Source organism: Bos indicus x Bos taurus, chromosome 24, assembly GCF_003369695.1.
Source record: "Bos indicus x Bos taurus breed Angus x Brahman F1 hybrid chromosome 24, Bos_hybrid_MaternalHap_v2.0, whole genome shotgun sequence".
In the NCBI taxonomy this organism is placed as follows: domain Eukaryota; kingdom Metazoa; phylum Chordata; class Mammalia; order Artiodactyla; family Bovidae; genus Bos; species Bos indicus x Bos taurus.
The window spans coordinates 61,788,843-61,810,773 of NC_040099.1; the positions used below are offsets into that span (position 1 = coordinate 61,788,843).

Here is a 21,931-nt window from a genome sequence, read left to right on the forward strand (position 1 = left end):
CTTTGGAAGGAATGATGCTAAAGCTCAAAGTCCAGTACTTTGGCCACCTCATGCAAAGAGTTGACTCATTGGAAAAGACTCTGATGCTGGGAGGGATTGGAGCAGGAGGAGAAGGGGACGACAGAGGCTGAGATGGCTGGATGGCATCACTGACTCGATGGATGTGAGTCTGAGTGAACTCCGGGAGTTGCTGATGGACAGGGAGGCCTGGCGTGCTGCGATTCACGGGGTCGCAAAGAGTCGGACACGACTGAGCGACTGAACTGAACTGAACTCTTTCAACAAACTATTCACAGATGAAGTCATGGTCTTTTCCTTTGCACACCTGTCCTGATTAGACAGAAAATACATCATGAGCACAGTGACTTTACCTGTTTATCATTAATAGAGTGTTTTTCGATTTCTTTCTTTGCCTGCAACAGCTTGTCCTGAAAGCAATAGAGAACAATTAGTTCTGGTGATGGTCTACTTGTCCTTTTGTTTGTTTAAAAGGAGAGAAAAAGCAATTTTTTTTTTAATCAAGGATTTGTTAAATGCCAGAAAGCACACGGGACAGCACCTGTGTGCAGAGCTGCGGACCACACGGCTATAAAGTAGGCTAAGCTGTGACTACGGGATGCGAGGTTTTACATTCACCGCAGAGAAAGATAATAAAAAAAATTAATGAATCTCAAGTCCCAATCATCAGTATTAATTGCTAAGGGTCTCCCATCAATTCTAATAAATGTTTTCATTTGTCATTACGGAGATATGAAACATATTCCCAAACTGAAGGGTATGTGTGATTTCATGGCATAATGATTTCCTGCAAGATCATCTAAAGAGTCCCTCCTCCACCAAAAAAGCAAATAAAGTAAAAATCACTTGTGAGATGGAAGAGGTAAACCTATGCTTGCCTATTTCCAAAAATACTCTGAGGACAAGCAAAACTATCCGGTAATTAAGTAATTCTCCCAAGGTCTCAATGGTGCTTGTTTTAGTCTTTTTCAAGAAGACGGAGATCCATTTACAGTGCCTCAATTTGCTATCATTTACAGTGCCTCAATTTGCTATCAGTGCTAGAATTTAAATACAGCATGACAGCAGAGAAGAACAAAAGGAGAAGGGAGTCCTTTCAAAAGACGTGGAGGTTTTCTATACAAGAATGTGCCTGGAATAAAACCATATTATTCTATTAATAGAGAGGGACAGCATCTGACTTTGCCAGCGTCGGAGTTTAAAATCACACTAGAGTAATGGCCTTGGTGCCAGAAGGCTCATTCACCCCCAGCAATGCCAGGGGCCACGGAAAGCCTGGGAGGCCCTGACATGCGGGCCTGCCCTGCCTCCCGTTTCCTGTGTCTTCTGTACAACCTCAGCACTGGACACATCTCACAGGATGCCGTTTCACCACAGCCGGGTTTTCCGTCGAGGAAGGTGGTTTTGATGCCACAGCAGATGCGCTGTTAGAGGAGTCCAGGGACAACTAAAAGGGAGCTAATTCTGCCTTTCTTCATTTTTAAAGAGATGATGGCTGCCCGAGCCTGATCTGCACGGTCCCCGGGGACCCCTGTGGCCGGCCATCCCCCAGGGGCACTGCCCAGCTGTGTGCCCCCCCTGCTCGGCCCCAGGGCAGCTACCACCCCGCCACCCTCCCTGTTCACCGGTGAATCAAACCCCATCAACGACGCTGCGCTGCACTTGCCCCTCGGTCCATCGTCCTCCCTTCATTTCTAAAGCCAACAGAGATGTCCCGAGCGCCCACTGTGACCGAGCTCAAGCCCAAGCCAGAAGGCCCACCGTGGTCCCCCCACCTGGGGAGCAGGAGGACGCAGGACCATCGGGGAGAACAGAGCGCCCTGCCCTGGGCCCTGGCAAGGAAAACAGACACTGAACAGAAAAGGAAAACAGATCTGGTGCTGACGTGGCACAGAAAAACCCGTGTTTTGTGGAACTGCTGGGGAGGAGGGAGATTTCCCCTGTGCAGTTTGGGTCTCACTACAGATGGAGATTACATCAGAAGCAAATTACAGAGAAACGCCTACAGTCATCCTTCAGGACTCAGATCGGCCCTCCAACGCTGCTGTCTGTGGCTCCAGGCAGGGGGCTGGCTGCCTACAGCCAGGGGTGCACCTAAGTCTCTGCTTCTCCGAGGTCTGCAGTCTCTGCAATGTTGCCTCAGAGTTTCTGGCCCTGAATAAATATCTGTGGAGCTAACCTGACTTCAACCAGGAAGTTTTTGCCTGGAACACAAATAACCAGTCAGATGGTAAAGAATCCACCTGCAATGCGGGAGACCTGGGTTCGATCCCTGGGTCGGGAAGATCCCCTGGAGGAGGGTATGGCAAGCCTCTCCTGTATTCCTACCTGGAGAATCCCATGGACAGAGGAGCCTGGCGGGCCACAGTCCACGGGGTTGCAAAGAGTTGGACACCACTGAGCACAGCACAGGAATCACAGCTCCAAGCAGAGACGAGGTTGAACACTGCGAGGCTCGCACGGCCTCTTGACTCACATCATGCTGACTCAGTACCTAAGAACCTAACTGGAAGACTTACCTCATTCCGTGCAACCAGAGTTATAAAGGCTCCTTGTTTATAGCACTCAATAGCAATGCACTTTCCGATGCCACTGGAGCCTCCTGTAACCTAAAAGCAGAAACGAAGAAATTTTAGCACTTGAAACTTCCCTTCTGTAGTAAATTTAAAAAACCTATGACCGGGGGCGGGCGGGGGAGCTTCCCTGGTGGTCCGAGGTGAAGAACCCGCCATATGTAAAATAAATAGCCTATGGGAATTTGCCGTCTGACGCAGGGAACTCAAACCCGGGCTCTGGAACGACCGAGAGGGGGCGGGGTCAAGAGGGCGGGGACGTGGGTTCCCTACGGCTGATTCACGCTGATGTTTGGCAGAAGCCAACACAATACTGTAAAGCAATTACACTTCCATTAAAAGTAAATAAATACTAACAATAAAGAAAGAATTTATTGTTTGCAAGGCAGGGGAGGCAGTTTGATCCCTGGTTGGGGAACTAAGATCCCAAACGCCCCGGGACAACGAAGCCTGCACCTCGCAACTAAGACCCAACGTAAACAAATAGAACAACTATGACGGGCTCCAAAATCTAACCTGCAGGAACTAAATCTTCAGCTGCTGTAGCATCGTCATCCCAGACAGAATGAATGGAGTTTAAGAACAAACTGTCAGCAGGGCATGTGGTTTTGGCTGTTTCCAGTACTGAACTGTCCACTGCACACCTGTATTTCTGAGACCACTGGGGGGAAAGAGCCCTATACATCTAGCTGATGAATCACATTTCAGTCTGATCATCCGAAAAGATCCGTGCACCCCTATGTTCACGGCAGCACCAGTCACAACAGCCGAGGCGCGCAAACAACCTAAACGCCCACGAACGGATAAGAAGACGTGTGGACGCACTGTATGGGTGCCTGCACGTATGGAATGGAGTGGACAACCACCCGGCTTTAAGAAAGAAAGAATGCTGTTTGCAGCAACACAGATGGGCCCAGAGATTGTCGTACTAAGTGAAGTAAGCGATATAGAGAAAGACAAATATTAGTATCACATGATATGGCTGTATGTAGAATCTGATGTATGACACAAGGGAACCTATGAAACAGACCCACAGAGAACAGGCGTGCGCTTCCAGGGTGGGGCGGGGCGGGGGAGGAATGGACTCGGAGTTCGGGCTTAACAGATGCAAACTGTTGCACACAAAATGAATAAGCAAGAAGGCCCTTTGTACAGCACAGGGAATTGCATTCAATCTGTGGTAAACCATTACAAAAAAGAACGTATATGTATATATTATATATAACTGAATCACTCTGCTATACCACAGAAGTTAACACATTGTAAATCAACCATACTTCAATAAATTAACAAATAAAAATAAACACATTACTTTGGCTTTGCGTCCAAATTCAAATGAACATTGTTTTTCTATATATCTTCTATGAGTGATCAGTTCTACAGGAGATGAAAGGAATAATTGCCAGCATATATCTTATGGTCTTTTAAACGACCGCTTATTATAAAGTAATACATGATCACGTGGAAACACTGAACAGTGACGCTTTTCTCCTGGCTCTATTCTCGTCTTCGCCGTCCACAGCTCAGCCATACTGGCTGGCTCCCAGTCATGCCTTCTCCAGCCACGGGACCTTTGCACATTCTATTTTCCCTGCCAGAAACGCTCTCCTCCCCTCTTTGCATCTAATTGGCATCTATTCACCCAGTAAATCTCAGCTCAAATGATCACGACCTCGGGAAAGCCTCACAGGCTGCTCTCGGCGCCGCTCCCCTCCCCCCGCCCTCGCCCCCGCCCCCGCCGCAGCCGGCTTTTCAGCACCGCAGCCTTTCCCCCTTGCTTTTACATCACTCCGCAGCCTTTTCCCCCTTGCTTTTACATCACTCCATAACCAACAGCCGTGCATTACCTGTGTGACTATCTGATTCACAATCATCTCTCCCATTACCACTCCAAAGACTCCCTAAAAATACCAATTCTATTTGGGCTCCCCACTATATCCTGGACTTCTCTGGTGGCTCAGATGGTAAAGACTCTGCCTACAATGCAGGAGACCTGGGGTCGATCCCTGTGTTGGGAAGATCCCCTGGAGAAGGAAATGGCAAAGCACGCCAGTCTTCCTGCCTGCAGAGGAGCCTGGCGGGCTACAGTCCATGGGGTTGCAAAGAGTTGGACACGATCGAGCAACTAACACACACACTATGTTCCCAGCCCTTAGTATAATGCCTGGCATATAGAAAGGGCTCAAAAATATATTTAACTTAATGACACAAATGTAACATTATCTTTCTATTCATTTTTCCTACGCACATTATATAACACAGGCCAGGGGAGCAGGTGAGGGAGAAGAGAAGAGTCAGACAGGCATCTGCCCTTACACAATTTTGTATCCTACCTTTAAAAAAAAAAAGTATAGTCAAAAAACTAAAAGGACACACAGTATTGCATTAGATAGCTATATCAAAACTTAGCTAAATTCCCCTAGAGTCAGGTATCTAGATTGTTTTGAGTATTTTATTGTTAGATATAAATCTTGCTGTAAAGAATATCTCTGATCCCATCTCATGACTTTAAAGATCATCAAGACTCCTTCCTACACAATGTACCTATCTCCATGGAACTCCCCTGTTTCTCCTGAGCCTCAGCTTCTCACTAATGAAGGGATTTCTTTGGGTTAATTAACCAATTATCTACCAGTTACTGTTAAGACACATCTGCTATCCCACCTAAGAGTCACCTCTGGAGAGCTCTTTGCTGTCAAAATACTTTATAGGGGGACTTCCCTGGTGGTCCAGTAGCTAAGACTCCCAGTGCAGGGAGGGGCCTGGGCTCTATCCCTGGTCAGAGAGCTGGATCCCACATGCTGCAACTAAGCGTTCACCTGCCACAACGAACGAATGTGGTTGCCGCAATTAAGATCCAGACTATCCATATAAATAAATGCAGTTCAGTTGCTCGGTTGTGTCCGACTCTTTGCGATCCCATGAACTGCAGCACGCCAGGCTTCCCTGTCCTTCACCATCTCCCTGAGTTTGCTTTAACTCATGTCCATTGAGTCAATGTAGATAAATATTCAAAATATATATATTTCATAGGTGGTTTTGGCTTATTATTTTTTATCAGACATTCCAATTAGCAAGATCATTTAAAATGTCCCCTGGCTGTTACTGCTGCCTACAGGTCCCTTCACCTAATATCTCCCACACACCTGCATTTCCAAATCCTATGGAACCTGCAGAGGCCGGTCCCAACATCTCCTCCTCCAAGAAGCCTGTCCGGACTCCGTCGCTCTGTCCTGTCTGTCACTTTTGCACCTTCTGCAGCTCCTTCTGTGCCTGCCTGAGCTTCCAGGTCAGGCTCAAGTTCGCTGAGGAGGAATATCAAGTCTGACCTACCATCCTCGTTCCTAGCACAGCACTCTGCATAAACGGTTACTAAATAAGTACCTGCCTACCATTAATTTGCAAAGTGGTGTATGATGCCATTTCCCTGAAAAAAAAAAAAAAAAAGCCAAAACTTGTAAGTAAAAATTCCCTGTTGTTCAATGAATACATGGAAGTTGAAGTGATGAGGTGACTGAGAAAATGTATATGCTCTCAAGTGCTCTGTAGGTGTGATTGTTACTGTCCTATTTCTAGACTGAAACAGGTAAGCAAGCTGTATCAAATTGCTGCACAACGAAGAACAAGGTGTAATTTTTTAAGATTTGTCCATGAAAAGAAGAATAAGACTTCCCACTTCTGAGTCATGGTTCATGGGAAACTGACCTTCCAGTCCAAGCCAGCTAATTCATAGAAGGTATCTAAGCCCATGCGTAAGTCAATCCAGGCTACATTACCCTTGAGTGGTATAAGAAAACATAAGAGATTTTCCTAGTGGCTGAGAAAACCGGAAATACGTACCGAGTTGCCTGACCACTGGTAACTTGAGACATGAGACCCTAAAGATAACAGTTTACTGCCTTTCTTTATCACTCGCTCTGACTATTCTTTGCCACTACTGTTTTAAAGGTTAATATCTCTTCAATTGCACCACACACCTCTTATCAAGGGCAAGAGAGGGCACTTTGCTGTCAGAACAGCTTCTCCATCTATCTCCCCAAAAGGGCCGGCTGATTTTCTAGTTCTCACCAAATCAGTTTAACAGTTTTGTTTAAAAAACAGCTGATTTAAATAAGTATATACTGTGTAAGAGGGGTTCCCTGGTGGCTCAGATGATAAAGAATATGCCTGCAATGCAGGAGATGTGGGTTCGATCTCTGGGTCGGGAAGATCCTCTGGAGATGGAAATGGCAACCCACTCCAGTATTCTTGCCTGGGAAATCCTGTGGACAGAGGAGCCTGGCGGGCTAAGGTCCATGGGGTCACAAAGAGTCGGACACAACTGAGTGACTAAGTGTGTGCACATGTGCGTGTACACACACACTGTGTAAGACTCGCTGTACAGCTTTACCACTGTAATTAGAGAGAGAACACTAGTCAATCAGAATTATTTTAAAAACAAAAGAATAACTAGTTTTGACCTAAGCCTGCTCATGCTGCCCCATCAGCAAGACATTCTAAACACTGGCCCCTTTCCTTACAAGACTGGGTCTAGTCCTAACAAATCTCAAGAAAAACAATTACACTTTTACTCTTTTTATGTCATTAAAAAAAGAAGACAGATGGTGACATCATGTGAATTATTCATGTCGTCCTCACATTATTTACAGTGGCACAGCCAAATGAGATGGTCAAAGTAAGAAATTCTGTGGGATCTACCCCAGCAGACGTGTTCATTATCTTATCCACTGCCTGCAGGAGCATGATGGGGTTGGTAGGACCAGAGTCGCCATTAAGTGAGAGTCCCTTATAAACACTTCAAGGTATGCTCTGCAAACATCACTGCTAAAAACCCAAGTTTCACAGCCACAGTTTTTGAGGCAGAAGTTCTCTTGCAGATGTGACCCTTTCAGTAGGTAACATGATTGTAAAATTTTGCTCCTCTCCCCCTTGCTAATGAACTAACAACTCACCTCCCTATCTATCTTCTGCATCAGGAATGGCAGGAGCTGGAAGTACACTAATAGTTTGACGAGAGAAATTAAACAAAATATATGTTTCCATTCACAAACTCTCCGCGGGACGTCAGACACACTAAAAGCAACGACCATCCCATTCCATCTCATCCCAGCGATGCTCGGATCTTAGCCAGGACACCCATATGTCACCTCCCACACCAGGAGGATTTGCGATAACTGCTTAGTAACTAACTTTTCTGATTCATAACCTCCCGTCTCTACGTGCCTCGGGCTTATAAAAAAATTCAAGTAAGAAAAGGGCCCAGAAAGCCACAGCAAATGGTGGCATACCGGGCGCAATAAAGAAGGCTTTCTGTTTAAGTGAGGTGGTCTACCTGCAGAAAAGGGATCGTCGAAGACAGGAGTTTCTGGTAAGAAACAAACCAACCCACAGACGTCCCCTTCATTCCCAACGCACAAGCCAGGTTCTCTGGCTGAACCGTCTGACTCTGCACCGGGGCGGCACCTGCCGACCCCAGGCCGAGTCCATCAGGGACAGGCCGTGCAGACGGGGCAGAAGGGCCCCAACGCCGCTCGCGAGGACTGCCGCTCCGCCGGAGAGATTCTGCCCGCTGTCAGTCGCGCAGGCCGCCTTCTGGGGGCCGCCCCGGCGGAGCCCCGGACCCCGGCCAGGGCCGCACGCCGCGGGGTCCCGGCGGAGTCCCGCAGCCCCTCTGGCCCTCGGCGGACTCATCGGGGAGCCCGAGCACAAAAACCCCCAAACGCTCGGACCCCGGAGACGCCCCGGGAGCGGACGCGCGCCCCCCGAGCCCGCACCGGCCCCGGGGGAGCAGAGGCCGCGGAGGAGACGGCGCGGGGCGGCGGGGCGGCGGGGCGGCGGGCCTGCCTGCGCTCCGGGGCCCGCGCTCCGGGGACGACGCCGCCGCGGCCTCAGGGGCCACTCACCACTACGTGCGCCCCGGGCAGGGCGAGGGGCTTGGGGCTGATGAGCGGGGACACCATGTAGAGCAGCAGCACGAAGGCCACGAGAGACGCGGCGGCCAGCAGCAGCATCGCGCGGCCGGCGGCCCGGGCGCAGCTCGGCGCAGGCTCGGCGGTCACGCGCAGCGGGGCAGGGCCGGGGCGGCGCAGGGCTCGGCGGCGCGCGGCTCGGCGGCGCGCGGGGCGGGGGCTGGGGGCGTGGTCGGAGGGCGTGGTGGGGCCGGGGCGTGGCCGGGGTTCGGCGGCGCGTGGGGCGGGGCCGGGGGCGGGGCCTAAGCCGGTGTTTGGCCCCGGGCGCGGCCGGTGGCGGAGGGGGGCGGGGTCGGCTCCGTGCGAGGGGCGGGGCGCGGAGGCGGGAGTACCCTGGGCTTCCCAAGTCTCCGGCGCCCGGACCGGACCAGCACCCTCCGCCGGGGAGGCGGGGCCTCCTTAGGGCTGCGGGGCCGGGCGCCGAGCCTCCCCGTGTCGGAGGCCGCGGCCCGGGGCTGTCTACGCGCCGGACCTGACCTCCGGGCTTCGCTCCACCGCGGGAGGCCCGGCATCAGGCCCGCGAATCCCGGGCTCCATTTCGTATTTTCTTTCGTGCTTAGAAAATGATCACAGCGCACTTTCGCTTGCCGAGGACCGGGAAGGCCTGGACAGGGAGTTCTAGAATCGCTCAGGTCACTCAGCTTCCTTGAATTCAAAGTTCACCTTTTACCAGGGCAGGGTTTAAAAAAGCCAAACGCTTTATAGAAATCTAATTCCCTCACCATACAATACACCCGTTTAAAGTGCGTTATATAGTCAGCGTTGTGCAAATATCACCATCGTCATTTAGCTGCGCCCCGAAAACACACACAAATAACTACGCGGTAACAGTCACTCCCCGTTTCCTCCTACCCCCTCGGGCTCTAAGTAATCACTAATCTTTCTGTCCATGAATTTACCCATTCTGGATATTTCATATACATGGAATTTTAGAATAGGTAGCCTTTTGTAGCTGCCTTATTTCAGTCAGCATAACGTTTTCAAGGTTCATCCATGTGGTGCAGTGTATCAGTATTTCGTGTTTTTTATGACCAAATTCCATTGTGTCGACAAACCATATTTCAGTTATCCATTCATCAATTGATGGACATTAGGTTGTTTCTACTTTGGGGCGATTACGAACAATGCTGCTGTGAATATTCATGCAGAAGTTTTTTGTTTATCTTGGGTGTATACCCACCCAAGAGAGTGGAATTGCTGGATCTTATAATAACTGTTTAACAAGAACTGCCAGACCATTTCCAAAGCAGCTGCCCAATTTTATAATCCCCACCAGCACTGTATAAGGGTACCAGTTTCTCCACATCTGCACCAACACTTGTTGTTATCTGTCTTTTTAATTACCGCCTCCACTGTGGGTGTGAAATGACATTTTGTTAAGGTTTTAGTTTGCAAAAGGCACATATTTTTTGTTCACTTATGTGCTTTACTATTTTGGAGTTATTCTTAGAAATACTAGAGAGCTCAGATACAAAGGAATTGATCTTGAGTTTTTCTTCTTAATTTGTTGCCCAGAATTAGCCAAATCTCAAGCTTTGAGTCCCCAAGACTTCTGACATCAACTGAATGTTTGGAGGAGGGGTTCCCAAGCCACCCTCAGGTTTAATTATTTGCTAGAAGGACTCAGAGAGCTCAGTGAGAGCTGTTACACTCATGATTATGGTTTATGAGGGTCAGCCAAGAGAAGTTGTACATAGGGCGAAGTCTGGGCTTCCCTGGTGTCTCAGTGGTAAAGAATATGCCTGCTAATGCAAGAGACGCTTAGCTGCAGGTTCAATCCCTGGGTCTGAAAGATCCTCTGGAGAAGTTTCCAGTATTCTTGCTGGGCAATTTCATGGACAGAGGAGCCTGGCAGGCCACAATCCATGGGGTCATAGAAAAAGAGTCAGACGTGACTTAGCGACTGAACAACAACAGGGCACAGTCTGGAAATCTCCAGGCATGGACCTCCCAACACCGGGTGTGACAGTTCCCATGGAGAGCTGCCAACTAGGGCAGGTCAACCAAGGAAGCTCCTCTGGTGTCCAGAGTTTATACCGGGGCTTCATTCATAACAGAATTGACTAATCGCCTTTGTGGCTGAGGGCAGTCTCCAGGTTAGCAGATAACAGGGAACTCCCACCTAAATCACATGATTGGTCTTTCTGGAGTGGGCAGGCCCCACCCTAAAGTCCAATTTCGCCAGCCCTCATCTGAACAAGGACGCTTCTATCAGGTCTGAGGGAGAACACCTCCAAGAAGCCAAAGGAAACGGCAAGAACGTCTCTGGGGTCCAGGCTGTCCAGTGCTCTTCTACCACAGAACAAACGTATGCCTAGTATTTGGAGGAGGCGATGTGAAGTAGGAGGCTCTTAATTCAATTTCCCAACAGATTTAACCACCAGTATCCATGTTGCAATCTTGCTGAGATGATGCCAGTGTTACATCATATCCAGCTGTGTTTCTTCTTGTTGTTTAGTTGATAAGGCCGCCTGCCTGGCTTCTCTGTCCATGGGATATTGCAGCAAGAATACTGGAGTGGGCTGCCATTTCCTTCTCCAGGGGATCTACCCGACCCAGGGAACGAACCTGTGTCTGCTGCATTGGCAGGTGGATTCTTTACTGGTGAGTCACCTGGGAAACCCTCTCGAGGTGTGAGTAGTAGATATAGCCTGAAAAAGAAGAATGAAATGGACTGAAGACCTAAACCGACGTTTCTCCAAGGAAAACATACAGATGACCAAGAGGCACATGAAAAGATGCTCAACATCACTAATTATTAGAGAAATGCAAATCAAAACACAGGTCAGAATGTCCGTCCTCAAAAAATCTACAAATAATAAATGCTGGAGAGGGTCTGGAGAGAAGGGCACCCTCTGTCACTGCTGGTGGGAATGTAAGCTGATACAGTGACTATGGAGAACAGTATGGAGGTTCTTTAAAAAACTAAAAATAAAACTACCATATGACCCAGAAACTCCACTATGGGCCATATACCCTGAGAAAACCATAATTCAAAAAACACATGCACCCCAATGTTCATTGCAGCACTGTTTACAACGGCCGGGACACAGAAGCAGCCTAGTGGTCCACTGACGTGTGACTGGATAAAGAAGATGTGGTACGTGTACACAGCCATTAAATTTATGAATATTTCATAAATTTATTTATATAAATTTATGAATATTTTAATGGCTGAATATTACTCAGCCATTAAAAGGAGTGGAACTGAATCATTTGTAGCGATGTGGACGGACCTAGAGACTGTCAGACACAGTGAAGTAAGTCAGAAAGAGAAAACCAAATATTGTATGTTAGTGCATATATGTGGACTCCAGAAGAATGGCCCAGATGAACCATTGCAGGCAGGAATAGGTATGCAGATATGGAGAACGGACGTGCGGGCCTGGAGGGGAAAGAAGAGTGATGGTTCAGAGCCTGGGGCTGCCACGCACACACTCCCTCGTGTGAAGCAGCCAGCCAGTGGGCACACAGCCCCCTGTATCAGACATGGGGCTCAGCTCGCTGCTCTGTGGTGGCCTAGCGGGGTGGGATGCGGCGTGGGTAGGAGGGAGGTCCGAGAGTGAAAGGCTGTATGTATGCACATCGCTGATTCATTTCACTGTCCAAGAGAAACGGACAACACCTTGTAAAGCAGCTCTGCCCCAATTTAAAAAAAGATAGCATCACATTTGCTAGACTTTCACTCAATTACCAACAGTTGGTCCAGCTTATCAACACATCATCTGACCAAAATGTCTCCCAAAGCATGCCGCTCGGGGTTGCAGGTTTCAGAGACTATCATCGGGTGCTCTGAGCTTCCCTCAAGGAATTCGTGTAACGTTGGTTTTTCCTTGTCACATAATCCATTGATTCATTCCTTTTTCTTTGGTTACCACTTCTCCTTCTATTTATGATTTGCTTTTACTCAAATCATTGTGTTTGAGGGACACTGTGTTCAACCTAGTACTGAACACATTGGAAGGGACATGGCGTTCAGCCTGGTATTCTGCTTTTCCAGATTGCTGGCGCAGATACTAATCTAGAAAAACCTCTCCTCTCCATCCACTCTGATTTGTATACGGTAGGATGACACAGCATACAACTAGTGGGCTTTTGGCAACCACTGGGCTTCCCTGGGGGCTCAGACAGTAAAGAATCTGCCTGCAATGCAGGAGACCCGAGTTTGATCCCTGGGTCTGGAAGATCCCCTGGATAAGAGAATGGCTACCCTCTCCAGTACTCTTGCCTGGAACACCCCGTGGACAGAGAAGCCTGGCGGGCTGCAGTCCATGGGGTCACACAGAGTTGGACATGACAGAGCGACCAAGCAGAGCACACAGCACAGCATAGGCCACATATCTGCATTCATGGTCAGTCAGGTGGATCCGTTCATGAGTTTGCCAGGCAAAGTGAAGGTGTTTTCCACCCATAAGCCTCTTAGGGATTCCGGTGTAAAGGTTTCAAAGGATAGTCACAGTCTCCTGCTTAGGGATGATCCCTGATTCGGCACCCACGCTTGAAGCACTGGTTCCTGGGAACACTGCGTCAGGTGGAAAAATGAGGAAGTTGAGGCACTGTGAAGAAAAAAGAGTAAACCATAGTGGTACCAGCATCTTCTTCCCACGAGAAGAGCCGTGTAATCATGTCACGTTCTCCCGCACCCTTCGCCTCCAGAACCCCCAGAAGAGGGGAGAAGTGTATCCGCCCCCTTCTCCTCCAGAACCCCCAGAAAAGGGGAGAAGTGCATCTAGCAGCCGCTTTCTTGGTTTTCCTCATGCTGACGTCTGCACGCACTCGGGACAGCGTGTGAGCCTGCCCCACTCCCCATCACAGCCGTCCCAATCCCCGTTCCAGCTCTCTGAGACCTTTCCTCTGAGGACGGCATGCCACGTGAGACACCCACCTGATGGGACAGCTCCTTGCCCATTGTTGGACGTCATGGGCTTAGTTTTACTTTTTTGCTGTTATTTTTTCAATGTTTAAAATTTATTTTATTATTTTATTATAAAGTGTGTTTTTCCAATCAAAATCTTAGCAAGACTTTTTTTGTAGCTATAGCCAAGATTATTCTAAAATTTATATGTAAAGGCAAAGGAACTAGAATATCTAAAACATGGGGGGAAAGAGGGAGTAATTAATCAGTCTACGTGATTTCAAGACTTATTACATGGCTACAGCAACAGAGACAGAGCGGTAGCCACAGAGAGAGCAGAATCCAGCGGAACCCAGAACCCATGACACATGCCCCAGGCTTTTGACAAGGCTGCGGAAGCAGTTTGATGGAGGAAAGGTAGCCTTTTCAAGAAACAATGCCAGGAAAATTGGACATCCATCGACAAAAAAAATGAAACTCAACCTCAACTTTACACCTTCTGCAAAAATTGACTCAGATAACATGATGGTTAATTTTATGTGTCAAGTTGACTGGGCCGCTTGGTACCCAGCTCTGTGGTCAAGCCTCACTCCGGGTACTTTTGTGAGCATGTATCTCATGAAGCAGACATTTCAATCAGGAGGCTGAGTAAAGCAGGTTAGCCTTCCCAGTGTGGGTGGGTCTCATCCAATCAGTTGAAAGCCTGGAAAGAACCAAAAGGCTGACCTTCCTCCAAGGAAGAGATCATTATTCCTGTCTGATGAACTTTTAACTGGAACACTGCCCATTTTTCTTGCCTTTGGACTTGAGTTGAAACATCAGCTCTTCTTACGTCTCCAGCTTGCCAACTCACCCTGCAGATCTTGGAATATGCCAGCCTCCATAATCATGGGAGCCAATATCTTATATTTCATACACATGTATATTCATATCTTCTATTAGTTCTGGTTTTCTGGAGAAATCTAACACAGAATGGATCATGGGCTAAAATGTAAAACTATAGGGAAAAAAAACCACATTGGGTTTAAAAGAAGGAAAACTTTGGCCAATCAGGCCAAAAAAAAAAAAAAAAAATCAGGTCACTTGTTTAAAAAAAAAAATCCAGCTAGTTTCAGATTTCTCCACAATGACATTCAGTGGGTGAGAACAATGATATGTCTATAAGATCCTCCAGGAAGGAAATGTTGAGCCAAAGTTTTCTATCCAGCTAATCTGTATTTCACCCTTGAACATGTAATGATCAATACTTTTCCCATGAGTGCCTCTTGAAAAAAGCATTAAGGTTATTATATTAGTCTGTCTGGGCAGCTGTAACAGAAGACCATAGACTGGGTGGCTTATAAACAACAGAAATCCATCTCTCTCCATTGTAGAGCCTGAAAGTCCAGAACCACGGGACTGATAGGCTGGGTGTAGGGTAAGAGTTCACTTCCTGGTCCCTGGAGGCCATGGTTTCACTGTGGCCTCACTTGGAAAGGGCAGGGAGCTCTCTGAGGTCTCTTTAACGAGGCTGCTGATCCCGTTCCTGAGGCCAAAACCACCTCTCTTGACTGCACCTTCCGATACCATCACCTTGGGTGTTAGGGTTTCACATGTGAGTTTGGGGCATGCAGACATTCAGTTTCTAGCAGAAACTTCAGCCAGTCACAAGATGACTGAGAAGAGTAGCGTGAAAGGACTGTCCTTTGAGAATTTGGCAAATGAAATAAGTTTAACTATATAACAAAGATTAAAACAAATGTAGCATCTAGGGTAAAGATGGTATATGAGTGTTATACCTTAACAAGGTAGAAATAATAGAACGTTTTGGGAGAGGAAGAAGGAAAACACTTGGAAGGTAGGATGACTTTATTAACTGCCTCATTTGCACCTGATGCCCAAAGATAATCGTTAAAGTTGACAAATTAAGTCACAGAAGTATAAATATTTACCACCGTAAAGGTAAACATTAAGAAATATATTTTTGGGGCTTCCTTGGTGGCCAGTGGTTAAGCATCTGCCTTGCAATGCAGGGGACACACGTGCGATCTCTGGTTTTGGAACTAAGATCCCACGGACCTCGGGGGAACCAAGCCAGCTCCACAGCCAGAGAGGCTGCAGAGTTCACACACCACAGAGAAGGATCCCACGTTCTGCAACTAAGACCCGACACAGCCAAATAAATAAAAACAGAAATATATTATCGACTCAAAAGAAGTATGCAAATTTTATCATTGTTTATGGTAAAGACTCACAGATTCCATCAAAGGAAGTGGATCCAGGGCTAAATAAGGTGTAATTATACAGGCAAACAACACTACTACAAACTATGCTAATGAAAGGTTATAAAAAGAAGGCAGAGAGGGGCTTCCCTGGTGGCTCAGAGGTAAATAATCCGCCTGCCAACGCAGGGAACACAGGTTCGATCCCTGATCAGGGAAGATTCCACATGCCTTGGAGCAACTAAGCCCTCGCGAGCCCACCCCGGAGCTGTAGCTTCTGAAGCCCATGAGCCTGGAGCCTGTGCCCCACAGCAGGGAAGCACCGCAGAGAGGAGCCCGTGGACTGCAACTGGAGAAGAGCCCAAGCAGCAGGGAAGACCCAGCACAGCCAAAAAAAAAGAAATCAGAAGGTGGAGGGAAGGCAGCACTACCGCCCTTCACAGCGTCCCTCTGCCGCTGCCTCTCCCAGCGCGTGCTGCCTCGAGTCCCCAGCGTCCCCCGCATTCTGCAGGACTCACGGGCGACCCCCAGGCAGTACTGCCCTTTTCACTCTTCAACGAGACCAGCGCTTCTCAAATCGCGTTGCATGTCCAGTTTCCTTTTTGATTTCCTTTCTGTGGCCAACCAATTAGAAAAATGAAACCAAACCAAAACAAAGACTCGCAAAATACAACCTTTAATGATTTATTATTAGAGTCCACAGACTTAAAAGTGCATTTTAATAAATGTAATCGGAACAGTCATAAAAAGGAGAAGGACACAATTGTACAGGCTGTTCATGGAAAGTAAGCATAAAAGTGGTGAATACAGAGAATTACTGTTGCAACAAACTATATTTTCCAAGGATGGGGCCACAATCTCTCCAATCCGTAAGTTCTTTCAATGTGACCAGCACTGACGGGGGGTCTATGAACGCGGGTGGACCTTTGTGACTGCCTTGACCAAAGGACTGTGGCCAAAGTGACACGGCGGGCCTTGTAGTAACAACCTGGAAAAGGCCCCACAGCTTCTCCCCGGTTTTCTTGGAGCACTCGCCCTTGCAGTGATCCTTTGAGTGAGCTCAGCCTGTCTATGGAGAGGTCCATTCAAAGAAGAGCTGAGGCCTCCAGCCCGCAGTCCCGCTGGACTCCCAGTCAGTAGCCGACACCAACTTGCCAGCTGTGTGAATAAGCCATTTTCAAAGAGCATCCTCTGGCCACAGTGACAGTGCATGGAGCCCATACATTTGGCAGTTTCGTGGGCAAAATAAATGGTCATCAAATAAATTGTTTCATAAGCAAAATAAATTGTTTCCAGCCATTGAATTTTGGAGTTATTATGAAGCAACAGTTCGTAATAACTGTTGGCCACCTGATGCGGAGAGCCAACTCATTAAAAAAGACCCCGATGTTGGAAAAGATTGAGGAGAGGAGGAGAAGGAGGCGACAGAGGATGAGATCGTTGGATGGCATCACCGACTCGATGGACATGAGTCTGGGTGGACTCCGGGAGTTGGTGACGGACAGTGAGGCCTGGCATGTTGCAGTCCGTGGGGTCACACAGAGCTGGACACGACTGAGCGACTGAACAACAGTAAATGAAACTCGATTACACTGATGGCTTTCTGTTATTTTGCTTTCATAACAAAATTATGAGTGAACTAGCAATGACTCATATTGTTATTCAGTCGCTCAGTCGTTTCCTACTCTTTGCGACTCCATGAACCGCAGCACGCCAGGCCTCCCCGTCCATCACCAACTCCCGGAGTTCACCCAAACTCATGTCCATCAAGTCGGTGATGCTATCCAACCATCTCATTCTCTGTCGTCCCCTTCTCCTCCTGCCTTTAATCTTTCATTCAGTTCAGTTCAGTTCAGTCACTCAGTCGTGTCTGACTCTCTGCGCCCCCATGAATCGCAGCATGCCAGGCCTCCCTGTCCATCACCAACTCCTGGAGTTCACTCAGACTCACATCCATCGAGCTGGTGATGCCATCCAGCCATCTCATCCTCTGTCATCCCCTTCTCCTCCTGCCCCCAATCCCTCCCAGCATCAGAGTCTTTTCCAATGAGTCAACTCTTCGCATGAGGTGGCCAAAGTACTGGAGTTTCAGCTTTAGCATCATTCCTTCCAAAGACATCCCAGGGCTGATCTCCTTCAGAATGGACTGGTTGGATCTCCTTGCAGTCCAAGGGACTCTCAAGAGCCTTCTCCAAGACCACAGTTCAAAAGCATCAATTCTTTGGTGCTCAGCTTTCTTCGCAGTCCAATTCTCACATCTATACTTGACCCCTGGAAAAAGCATAGCCTTGACTAGACGGACCTTTGTTGGCAAAGTAATGTCTCTGCTTTTCTTTTTTTTAAATATGGAACGCTTCACGAATTTGCGTGTAATCCTTGCGCAGGGGCCATGCTAATCTTCTCTGTATCGTTCCAATTTTAGTATATGTGCTGCCGAAGTGAGCACATGTCTCTGCTTTTCAATGTACTATCTAGGTTGGTCATAACTTTCCTTCCAAGGAATAAGTGTCTTTTAATTTCATGGCTGCAGTCACCACCTGCAGTGATTTTGGAGCCCCAAAAAATAAAGTCTGACACTGTTTCCACTGTTTCTCCATCTATTCCCCATGAAGTGGTGGGACCAGATGCCATGATCTTCGTTTTCTGAATGTTGAGTTTTAAGCCAACTTTTTCACTCTCCTCTTTCACTTTCATCAAGAGGCTTTTGAGTTCCTCTTCACTTTCTGCCATAAGGGTGGTGTCATCTGCATATCTGAGGTTATTGATATTTCTCCCAGCCATCTTGATTCCAGCTTGTGCTTCTTCCAGCCTAGCATTTCTCATCATGTACTCTGCATAGAAGTTAAATAAGCAGGGTGACAATATACAGCCTTGACGTACTCCTTTTCCTATTTGGAACCAGTCTGTTGTTCCATGTCCAGTTCTAACTGTTGCTTCCTGACCTGCATACAAATTTCTCAAGAGGCAGATCAGGTGGTCTGGTATTCCCATCTCTTTCAGAATTTTCCACAGTTTATTGTGATCCACACAGTCAGAGGCTTTGGCATAGTCAATAAAGCAGAAATAGATGTTTTTCTGGAATTCTCTTGCTTTTTCGATGATCCAGCGGATGTTGGCATTAGGTGCCTATAATTACACTATGTAGCATTTTTATTGTGAGGCATGAGCTGGATCCTTTCTCCTTAATTTATCTAGTGTAGGTTGAGTTATCAACAATGTAATTCATAAGGGATAATCTTCACTGAAACTATTTGAATGCTTTGTTTTAATACATGCCGCATTGCTAAAGCATACACAAGGGAAGGTGCTGTAGATTCCATTTATATGAGGAACCTAGAATAAGCACATTCACAGAGAAAGATGGCAGACAGTGGTTCTTGGGCTGGAGGGAAGGGAGAAAGGGGAGGTGGGGCTGAGAGTTTCTATTTGGGTCGAAAGTTCTGGTAATAGTGTTGATGGCTCCACAACACTGTGAATGTACTTCATGCCACTGAACTGTATTACACTCAAAAATATTAAAAATGGTAAATTTTATATTACGCATATTTTACCTCAATAAAAAAATGTCCCGTCATAAAACTTAGAAAATAAGAGCGTAAAGAAAAAATGTTTAATTAGCAATTCTACAACTCAAAGGGAGCTGTTTTTAGCTCCAGACTTTCCTGGAGACACCTTTCTGGGATGACCTAACCCTGTGTGGCAGGATTATTATTTTTTGTATTTTCTCCTCCCCTGTTGTCTGAAGATGACAGGCTTCCTTCGCATCGAGTAAACAGGCAGAAACACAGTCTCTTGTGCAATATTCTCCTTCCTTCTGGCTCCCCCACCAGATCCTAACCTCTCATGTCACTGAGGAGGTTAAGCTAAATACCCTGGAGGGCAGCAGGAGAAAGAGGAGATTTTGCAGGCTCTGGGCAGGCGGGAGAGGGGATTCCTCTGCCCAGAGAGCCGAGGGCTGGCCCACCTGCCGCCCCAGCGCGGACCTCACACCGGGCGGGGCAGGGTTCCCGCCTGAGCAGATTCTCGGCCTCCTGCTGCTGCGGAACCCAGAGCGGAGGGACATCAGCGAACCTGAAGAATGAAAACGGCCGCAGTGGTTCTGGACTCGAGATCTACCTCCTGCTCCAGAGAACTTCAGTGTGATCCTTGGAGGAAGAGGTCTAGTGAAGACCATCAGTGATTTTCCAGACAGCACAGCAGATTCGGGTTTGACTTACTGATAGTGTAGAAATATGATGCTTCTGTCTGGAGTCTGTGAACTGAAATTTAGACTTGCTGTTAGCGAGCTCCCATATTTTCAGCATCCCCTAAAGAAATAGAAAAAATTGTCAAAGGGTTTTCTCTACTCTGTAGTCAAACCTGTAGCAGAAGGAATCTGTGAGAACACAGGTTCTACCTCTTATTGGAAAGGTGTGTGTGTGTGTGTGTACTTTTATTAAGATTCTAGACCTGTCGCCTTGGAGACTGACAGGTGCTGAGAGCAGGCGGCCATTCTGATTGGCCAGCGCTGTGCCCACCGTATCCCTGATGTTAGACACTTTTAACATCATCCTTCCCACTTTCCTGTGAAGTGAAGTGAAGTGAAGTGAAAGTCGTTCATTCGTGTCTGACTCTGGGACCGCACGGTCTATATAGTCGATGGAATTCTCCAGGCCAGAATAGAGCCTTTCCCTTCTCCGGGGGATCTTCCAAACCCAGGGATCAAACCCAGGTCTCGCACTGCAGGCAGATTCTTTACTGTCTGAGCCACCAGGGAAAGTCTCACGTACCTGTGGCTGCCACCAATTCCTTCCATTTTCAAAGTTTTTATTTAATAACCTAGAACTCCTTTAATACTTTACTATTTTTAATATGGAATGTTTAAAGGTTTCTATAAAATTGTCAGTGAATTCTTAAAGGAATTATTTATGGCCTAAGACAGCATACCTTGCAATTAAATACAGGAAAGCCTTTTAATGCTGCAACACAGGATGTCTTAGGCCATAAGTCTTTCAAGAAGCCACTGGCAATGTTATAGAAGTCTGGAAAAGTAGGCTGTAAGTCTTAGAGTTTTGACAACATTCTAAGACACAACTATTCATTCCCGTATCAAGGAATACCTACGCTCGAGTACCTCACCATTTCAACCAGGATTGTGCTCAGCTGTATACAACAAGGACAGTCCCACGACTTTTTTATAGGGAAGTCCTGGGTCTGTGTTAAGTGCTTGGGAAATATGAAGATCACTTAGTTGGTGATGATTTTCTAAAAACCACTACATGTTTTTAAAGTTGACTCTTCAATTTCATCTCCTTCAGAAACGATCCTTCACCCTTCAGTACTGTTTATTTACTCTGTCACATTTGCTATGTGGGGATGTGAATGTGGGTGGGCACAGCTTTACAGTAGTTGCAGACATCATGGGCTTTCTCCCCCATCTCTGTATGCGCAGAATTCAGGGTGTGTCACCTGGAAACAAGGCCCCACAAACACTAACATAATCACAACATCATGATCACATCCAAGACAATAACAATTCCAAAGTATCTGGTATCTGGTTTGTAGTCAGATTTCTGCAATTACCTCCAGTGTCTAATAAAGCTGTTTTCCCCTCAAACCAGGATTCAAATCAATGTTCTTACCATGCATTAGGTTCTGGGTTGTCCTCAGTTTCTTTTAACCTGGGGCTTCCCTTGTGGCTCAGCTGGTAAAGAATCTGCCTGCAATGCAGGAGACCTGGGTTTGATCCCTGGCTTGGGAAGATCCCCTGGAGAAGGGAAAGGCCACCCACTCCAGTATTCTGGCCTGGAGGATCCTTTTAACCTAGGAAATCCCCTCAACCTTCCATTTGGTAGCGGCACTGTTTGGAGGCCAGGCCAGCTGTCTCACAGACGTCCTACAGGCTCTTTGGCCGGACTGGTTCCCCATGATGTGCTTTGTTTTGCTCTCCTGAATTTCCTGTAACCAGCAGTCAGGTCTATGGTTTGGCTGGATTCAGAATATACACTTCCGGTGGGAACAATTCCTGAGTGTGTTTGGTGTTGCGCCCATCGCTTGGAGAGAACCCGAGACTTGGAGAGAGGTGTCCGCTGTCCCAGACATGCTCCCAGCTCCAGCCACTGGCCCCAGCTGGGCAAGAGGCTCCTGGCCAGAGCTGCTCAGCCAAGCTCCCCTGAGCTCTTGACCCACCGAGAGAGAAAGTTGTGTTTCAAGCCATGAGGTTTTGGAATGCCTAATGCAGTAATAGAGAACTGAAGTCATTTTTGGGGTTATCACCGTATCTGCTTATTGTATTATATTCTGATTTGTTGACCTTAGACATCATTTCCTCTTTTG

General features: G+C 47.4%; 1 protein-coding gene and 1 non-coding gene across 2 annotated transcripts in view; both read right to left on the minus strand.

Annotated features, from left to right (window-relative positions):
• KDSR (3-ketodihydrosphingosine reductase) overlaps positions 1 to 8,655 on the minus strand; it is a 41,350-nt gene extending 32,695 nt beyond the window's left edge. Inside the window, exons 1-3 of the mRNA XM_027525502.1 lie at positions 8,495 to 8,655; positions 2,538 to 2,627; positions 372 to 428 (exon numbers count right to left, since the gene is read on the minus strand). Coding sequence (XP_027381303.1) covers positions 372 to 428; positions 2,538 to 2,627; positions 8,495 to 8,602 — 255 coding nt within the window. The 5' untranslated portion in view covers positions 8,603 to 8,655. The remainder of the gene's footprint in view (positions 1 to 371; positions 429 to 2,537; positions 2,628 to 8,494) is intronic.
• Positions 8,656 to 17,955: 9,300 nt separating this feature from the next.
• Positions 17,956 to 18,062, minus strand: LOC113883058. Its single transcript, XR_003508544.1, has one exon. It is a non-coding gene; the product is annotated as a U6 spliceosomal RNA (small nuclear RNA).
• Between the last annotated feature and the right edge of the window lie 3,869 nt (positions 18,063 to 21,931).